We start from the raw sequence: 8,671 nt of genomic DNA on the forward strand, positions 1-8,671 counted from the left end.
TCCCTTTTGCAAACAGCTCTTCACAGGCTGATAGTGTTCCAGCTTATGATGAGTTGCTTGCAAAAAGGGTACGCAACTAAGCCCCATCTCGAGGGAGGCCAGCTGGGGACAAGGCCTGAGAATCTGAGACCAGTCAGGGCTAGCTCAGACTCACTTTGCCTCCTGCAGACCTTGGGTAAGTGGGGCCTGGGGAGGGTGGGAAGCATCTGGGGACCCCGTCTGGCAGGTCTGGAGTGGCAGGGGGCTGTGGGATGGGAGTGAGGGACACTGGCAGGGATGGGAGGGGGCAGGGAGCTGTGGGTCAGGAGTGAGAGGCACCAGCACACAAGGGTTGCTCAGTGCCACAAAGTGCTGGAGTGAAGGAGAACAGGAGGGAACAGCTGTAGTTGAACCTGCGTCCTGGTGTGGCCGGGGGTGGGTGGGGGGGACCTGCTGCTGGAAGGGAGCGAATGGGTGGGTTGGCAGAGGCTGAGGGTCAGGAGTGAGGGGCAAGAGCATATCAGAGCCACTCAGTGCCACAAAACAGCAGGGGGAACAGCTGCAGCAGTGGACCCGCATCCTGGTGAGCAAAGGGGGCAAGGGGAGCTCTGATTTCCCATGATAAAAAAAGAAATCAAATGCCAAAATATCTTTATTTAGCATGTATTTTATTATAATGTTTGAGGCACTGGCAGGCTTTAAAATTGTAAATATATCAATAAAACATTGTGTTTAACACACACATGGATTTCATTTTAATCATGAAAAAAATGTGGTTTCTGTAAACTTCCTGAGGGTGCACTCCAGGTCACTGATGAAGATATTGAACAAAACTGGCGCCAGGACTGAGCCCTGGGACACTTGACTTGTCACAGCTACCCCAGGCATGGAGCTGCCCTGCTCTGCCTCTGGAAGACTGGGTGAAGAGTTTACAGTGAGAACAGTATTTGTGCTAGAACTTTGCAAACAGCCATGAGAAGAAAGGCAGTCAGGTCCACTTTCCCATATTCAGGTTTTAAAGAATAGAAGAAGAAATGAAAGCCAACAAGCAAGATCCACTGACAGTCGCTTTTTTTTATTTCTTCATATGCCCAACAGCTAGGAAAACTCGTCCTTTCATTTTGAAGGAGAAGACTACACTGGCTATATAAAAGTTATTATACAAGCCTTCAAACAGAAAAGTCAACTTCAAAAGGATAAATAGTAACCTGAAGCAGCAGGAGGTAAATCTAGTCAGGGACTGGAGAAGCTGGACATAAATTGCATGCATATTTTTAAAATATTTCCATAACTACCTTAGCAATACTGCCAAAAAACTACTATGTTCCAGTAAAAGGCAGCAGGTCTCCTTGGACTGAAGAACTGTTACCATCACTTCTCTCGCCAAAGGGTGAGCATGGGCGGTAGGAAGCAGCTGGGGCTCAGCACAAGTACTCTTTCAGCTACCTAAAGGAGAGGGAAGGACTTGGCCAGGATGTAGGCCCTACAAATCTAGAACAACTCCCTGAGCAGTGTCCTACTTGTAGGACTTTAGGGTGCTGCTTTGGGAATCTTGTCTGTGGGTTGTTAGTTTACTGTAAGCCACACTGAGCCCCTTGAATAGGGCAGGATATAAATCTATACCCCCACTCCTCCTGCCCCCCAGCATTTAACCAGCAAATAAATTATCATAGTTAGATCACTGTATTTCCTGATAAGATATCCAAGTTCTACATCCCAAGACAGACAACTGCATCTCTCATGACAAGTCTATATATAACATCCTGCATTTAATTCAAAAGATTGAACAGACATTATAATTTTTCTTTCCAAAGGCAAAGTATCAGTCAGGCCAGTTTATTTGCCCAGCATGTGCATTAAATTTCTGTACCAGTGATCCATGATAAAAAGTCTATGCAGAATGCAACTCCTCCAAACTTAAGGTACCTGTTTCAGCACTAATTAGGTAACTGCTATCTCCACATCTGTAGCTGTTTAACATTCTTCCCTTTCACTGTCTCTCCATTCTGATCTGAAACTGTTTGACATACTTGAACTCTTATATTTTCATAATAATGAATAGGTCCCACTTCGCACACTTATCAAAAGTCATGTGCATTGTGTAGTCTTGGTATCAATTAACCAACCAGTCTCAGTCTTGCATGAACTGAAATGATTTCAGTCACCATAACTACTACTCCATTCTTACACTGAGTACTCTATACTTCAGCTTCCCACCCGTTTATTTTAATTCTCTTCTCCTTTGCTTTAGCCAATATAAATGAACATTTTCTAAAAACCTAGTTCCAGAGCTGCTGACACTTGTACACACTGAATTTTAGCTCAGTAGAAAACCTGGCATTCATAGTCTCCACAACAAAATGTTAAGTTAGAGAACCTTGTAAAAATGGTTTAGGGGCATAAGAAGTGGCTTTAATTATCTCAAGGAAAAGGGTCTGTAATAAGAATGATGATGGTTCAGGATCCATAATTCATGCTATTGCTATAGATGCCCACAAGCCATTTTGTAAATATAGAGTTGTGTGTTTCTGGAACCACGTTGTTTCCACCATGAATACTGGACCACACACACTTTAAGGAGACGACACTTCCAAGTTTCTCTTTTCAGGAGACTGAAAAGGCAGTTTTTATATTTATTCTAGGTGTTCTGGCTTTCCTTACTTTAAAAAAAAATTACTTATTACCTGGCACAATATATCAAGGACATATTTAGAAAACAGACATTTGGGAAGAACATTCACTTTAATTATAATGAAGTGTCCAATTAATGAAGGAGGCAAATGGGCCTATTTATATTAGTCTCATCTTGCTTAATAAAGGGAATACTGTTGTTCAAAGTTAATTAGTATTCCTTGCTTGTCAAGAATATTCCAGGTAATTAAATTTATCTGAACTAAATTAATCACTACTTGTTCCATAATCCCTCCTCTCAATGAAAATATTATAGATTTCTCCCAATTTATCAAACCCTAGTAAATTATAAAAGCAGCATGCTCAATGGAACAGTTTGCTGAACATGAATCACAAAATAAAAAGTTGTAAAGAGATATTATTTGCCTATCTTTGCCAAATTGGACTGCTTCTCTGTGGGACATTTCACAGTAATGAGCCAAGGCCTGCCTAGATATTCTAACAAGAAGCAACAGAGAATACTGCTGAGGAGTATGCTACAATAGTAATGAATTGATAGAGTCTCACTTTTGCTCCACTGAATGTATTTATGTTCCAAGCTGGTCTATACCAGTAAGATTAAGCACCACCCCAAATTCATTACTGTGAACTACAACTCGTGCACCACAGTGGATTATTTCTGAAACAAGTTTTAACCCACCTAACCAGTATTTTAGCTACTATTTTGCCATCATTACTTAAGAAGGGGTGTTAGATAGAAATCTCCATGTTTAAATACAAAGTATATGGCTGCCCTTTGCTAATAAACCTCTTCTCAAAAGATTCACAGTATGTTTCTATACATGTAATTTTTGAAGTGTGAATGCAAACTAATTCAGTTGGAGATTTCCTAAAGCTTCAGGGTTTTTTGCCCCATTTCTGCCAAGACTGTCATCACTGAACTTACTGTCCATGGTAGAAACCTTCACTGCCTCCTTAGTTATTAGGCCATTGCTTGGTTATTACGTGGGGAAGGTAAGTAAAAATATATAATTGATTTCTACCCTGTAATTGTTTAAACTTGGAGGCTATTACAATACACAGCAACGTTCTATGCCTTAGTGGGATAGGAATGTCAGTATTTAATTCAGCAGCATTATGAGATTCTTTAAATGTCCTGCCAACTCTCCCTCCCCTCTCCCCTGCTTCTCCCCCCATATTTGAATATCTTTTGCATCAAGGTAGTGGTATTTCCCAAATCTTCAGGTCAGTAAGAAATGCCCACCCCCCCAGTTCTAACAGAACTCTGGGGAGAGTACTAACAGAATTCTCCCCAGTATCCTCTGCATTGATTTAATTTAGATTAAGGCAGTATAGGTTTCAATCAGTACTTTTAAGTGTTGAAAACTCAAGCGATAGAGGTCTTAAATACATCTTGAAACCCCTTTCATCATTTCTCAAGTAGGACTGTAGGAAAGGAGGGTTGGAAGGGACCTCATGAGGCCATCTAGTCCACTGTTCAAGGCAGGATCATCCCTGACCAAACTACCCCTTCTTAGCATCTGATGTAGTAAACCTGTACTTGCAAAAGCTTATGCATCTCCAATTTAGTCTATAAAGATGCAAATCTACCCTGTATTTTGCCTAAGCCATCCCAGCCAAGTGTCCATCTAATCTGCTCTTATGGATTTCCAGGGATGGAGATTCCACAACTTTTCAAGGTGACCTGCTCCAGTGCTTGACCACCCTTCAGTCAGAAAATTCTTCCTAATCTAACCTAAATTTTCTCTCCTGTTTGAGGTTCTAGTCCCGTTCCCTACAGTCACATGGTAAAGCCCATCTCCATCCTCTTTAATATGCCGTTCATGTATCTGAATGCTGTTTTCATTTGTATTATGCCACCCAATACCAAGTTAAACTAATGACATTAAGTACTCTGTTATTACATATGGTAATCCAGAAGGAAAAGTTGTGTCATGGCCTTACCTACTGATTTCAGCCTAATTTTCCCCAAGTATTTCAAAACATAAGCTTTACTATTTAGATTTACCAAGCTGTAACAATTCCATCTGCCTCCCTCTCTGGAACAGTGAGATCTCTTCTGCTGAAGGGCAGGAAAACCAACACATTTTCCAAAACTTTGATTTAAAAAGGTCAAAACTCCCATGAAAAAAAAGCCTTAAATTCTCTTCCCAATGTTACTGACTGTAGATGTTTGGTGTAGTAGTGTGTTGCATTGAGACGGGCACATTTTGATAACCTGGGAAACTGAAGGTTCTTGAGACCTCAGTGAAGGCTGCACTGTGCTCCTTATCTTTTGTAGTACCTGTATGAATATTGAGGTATGTGCATTTTTTTGAAGCAAGGGAAGGAACTTTCCAAGCAATGTAAGCTTGTTCAAGATCTGCAAAGAAACACACATTTCCCTTCAATATCAATTGGCAAGTTTTCTTGGAAAAAGCACATGGCAAGCAGATCCTCTTTCAAATTTGCTTCCATAAGGTTTTCTTTATTTATTGAAAAAAGAAAAAGGAAAACTTCCATACAAACTGAGGTTAGGAAAAGCAATATTGGAACTGGATCTATGGTAACACTAACTATTTAAATCTATTCCCATAGGTACAAATGTTGCCACTGACTTCACCAACAGTACAGCTTTGGCTGTACAAATAAACAGTAAATAAAATGAAGATGTATTAGTGCAAGTTCCATTAGGAATTTAGAGGGAAGGAACAACTGTGTTTTGGCAAATGAAATGGGGAAACGACATACTCAGTAGAGAAAGTTTTAATTATTAAGAGTGTACCCTTTAGACATGAAGTACTAGACAATTTAACACAGAAGTAGCATGTTATGAGTAATTCACAGTAACTAATTTGACTGTTTAACTTCTTTCCTGTTCAGGAATCCCATACAAGCATCTTACAATATTCCTGAGTAATTTGAAGCAGCTAATAATCACATGCTTCTAATTTTGGGTGGGAAAGCATCTTCTAATGATGCCAGAATCCACAATGTTCTCTGAGGGTGCAGGCAGATGTAACAACTGTAATTTGCCATATTTACTTGAATATAAGAGGAGGACTCCTTCCAGTCAACAAGCGGGGAAGAGCCCCCTACTCTTACATTTGCATACAAGGAAAGCACGTTAAATATGTTGCCTATCTTTGAACTGCTCATGATCCTTTTGACTTTGGACTAATATCACGCACAGTTTGTACTTTGTATAAGTAGGTGCCAAAGTTCTACTTAAAAGATGTGTTTATGGAATGCCTGTGCTAATACTTGTATCAGTTTCAAAAAACGTAAAATGAACCATTTATGGGTGAACTAAGTCTATGACGATTATATGCAGATTGCTACAGGTATGTTTATTAAAGTTCCGTTTTTTCAAATTTGTTCCTCATTTCCATGTGCTCTGGGAGAGCAGGGTCTGACAGTAATGGGGGAGAGGGGGGGACAGAACTGTGCAGGAGGAAGCAGCTGGGGTAACAGGACTACTCAACCCTCTCAGATCTTTTTTCCCTGTTGTTGAAGTAGGAGAGAGATAAATTCAAGACAAGCATCCAATAATTAAATTTTACCTGGAAAATTATAACCAATTTATAAATTTTCCATATATAGGATCTAATTACTAATTACTTCTATTTCAGTAAATATGGTAAATCAGAGGATACAGTACTGATATAAGCTATTATGAAGCACTTGTAATGCTACAAAGTCACGGAGATGCAAGTATAGCAAAAACACTCCAACTTTAACACTGCTCCATTCACAGCCAAAGTTTAGGCAATATAGCTCAGTTGGATTACTACAGACTTGTGTAGACTAACAGAACCTAACAACCTGACTTGCTCCCAAGAGGAAGGTCCCCCTCTCCATTTAAGTGGCTAAAAAGTACATTAGTCAATCCCTTATTGTGGCGCACATGCTTTTTGCTCAGATGCTCTGCATAGTATCCTAACACTGAATCACAGTAACAAAAGGAAGATGAGACCCAATGTAGCAAGTGAATATTGCTAGATTTGTGGGCAGAGCAGAGACTCCAATATGGTATTATTATTTTCTGATAGAAAAGAGGGTAAGCAGGAGACAGTCGCATGCAAAGGGCCATACCTGTCCTTGACATCATGTTCAAAATAACAATGCATCTCTGAAGAGGCTGAACTGCTGGACACAACTACTATTTAGTGCTGTGCAAACATGGCTCCTCTTATTATGTAAGAGGCACATTTATAATCAACAACAGAAAAGTTGCAAATGGGTTGTGTCTGGCCTTCTGCTCCCCTGACAAAGGAGAATAGGTGAGGAGAAAAAGAGCAGAGAATTAAGATGCTGAAGACTCAAGGGCGGAGGAGGGAGGGGGGAAATCAGAAGACAGGAACCTGAGACTCTTTTTTCCAATAAGATGAAATACAAACATGTTTCTCCAACAAGGCTTTCACCCTCCAGAGTCAGTATTCGTAGTCTAAGCAGACTCCAAACCTCTTCTCCATTTTCTGATTTAAAAATACCACCACCATCACTTCATTTCAAACACCTCGGCCTAGAACTCCTATACTTGCACAAAAAGTTAAGTACTTCATTTCTACCTTGGAATCAGTACGTGTCAGTTTAAATCTCAACTGTATCCAAGAGAGGTGGGAAAAGCTCACTTTGGACAAGCACACATGGACACACTTGGAAATATAAATCAAAGATCCATGGCTGGATTTACCCAAACTGACCCTTTTCCTTCTCAGAGACCCTTAAGCTGTGAAATAGTACTTTTACATGTATTTTAATATGGAGCCTACCTGAAAGTCCTGATCATCTATTCCAAACCTCTCTCTCAGGTTGCGGAAAACCATGGGACAATATTCCTTAAATTTGAAATGACTTGGCATGTTTTCTCTGAAATAAAATAAAAAGCCAAGTGAAATTCACATTTAACTCAATTAACTCTGGACAAGTTACATCTGAAACTCTGGCACAGAAAAAAAAAGAATCAAAACACTTTATACAACATTTATCTCATGTCTCCACTCCCCCTTCCCACATTTTTCCCCAAAGCAACTCAGTAATACTCCCAACACACTATTTTCCTGGTCAGCACTGGTGAAGCCTCACTTGGAATACTGTGTCCAGTTTGAGCACAAGGAAACAAGACTTATGAGGTTGGAAGAGTAGGATTATTTAGTCAGGAGAAGAGAAGACTGAGGCAGATATTTGACAATTCAAAAGATTCCCTTTACAGCCTTGTTTCAATGATTCTACTTTTTCTCTTATCTCACACACACATTTGCTATTGCCAATCTGGATGGAATACATACATAAATACTACATTGACAAATCTCTACATCAAGTCTCAACCCCCACCCAAATAAAGATATTCTTTCCTTTACCCTAAGTATGCTCCAAAAGCAAAATCCTAACTTGAATTATAAAAAAGTACTGACATATGTCAGATCTTATACAGAACATGGACTCACTGAAGGATGAACTAGTTTTAAAAGCCTGTCATTAACTTCAAATATCACACCTAGAAAAAAAACCATTTTAATTTGAACTTTGCTTTTAGATCCTTCTTCTCTAAAGTAGTTTAAACCACTTCATTAAAAATGTACATCCTGTTATTTAACAGCCAACACAATTACTAAATTTACTTCAGTGAGGAGAAATTAAATTATGTTTCTACATTATTTTAGTAAATTTCCAACTAATTCCATATTTTACTGCAAAAAAAAGATATAGTTGTCAATATTTTATCACTCTTGCCATGAAACTGTCACAAAGCCACAATTTACTTTTGATACATTCCTTATCACCATCTCTATTCATATTCAACCATTTGATTCAAGTATTAAAAATGACTACAGATTTATACATTTAAAAATACCTATAAAAATATTTCTAAGCCTTAGATATTCCCATCCTAAGAGAAGATCTCTTAATGTATAAGATATTCACAGGCAATAATGTAACATGTGGCACAAAACTAGTACCCAGTAATCCCAGTTGTTGCTTTTTAGAATATAAACAGATGGCTATTTATAACAGGATGAAGTCAATCAAAACCTTACTTCTATCCACTGGGGGGGGG

The 8,671-nt window shown here is 39.2% G+C and overlaps 1 protein-coding gene across 3 annotated transcripts in view; it reads right to left on the reverse strand.

Moving 5' to 3' along the window:
* PIP4K2A (phosphatidylinositol-5-phosphate 4-kinase type 2 alpha) overlaps positions 1 to 8,671 on the reverse strand; it is a 109,685-nt gene that overhangs the window by 81,426 nt on the left and 19,588 nt on the right. For all 3 annotated transcript variants that reach the window (XM_025199712.1, XM_006020167.3, XM_006020166.3), the window contains exon 3: positions 7,386 to 7,482. In XM_025199712.1, coding sequence (XP_025055497.1) covers positions 7,386 to 7,482 — 97 coding nt within the window. The remainder of the gene's footprint in view (positions 1 to 7,385; positions 7,483 to 8,671) is intronic.

The sequence above is a fragment of the Alligator sinensis genome, unplaced genomic scaffold (genome assembly GCF_000455745.1).
Source record: "Alligator sinensis unplaced genomic scaffold, ASM45574v1 scaffold221_1, whole genome shotgun sequence".
Taxonomy (NCBI): domain Eukaryota; kingdom Metazoa; phylum Chordata; order Crocodylia; family Alligatoridae; genus Alligator; species Alligator sinensis.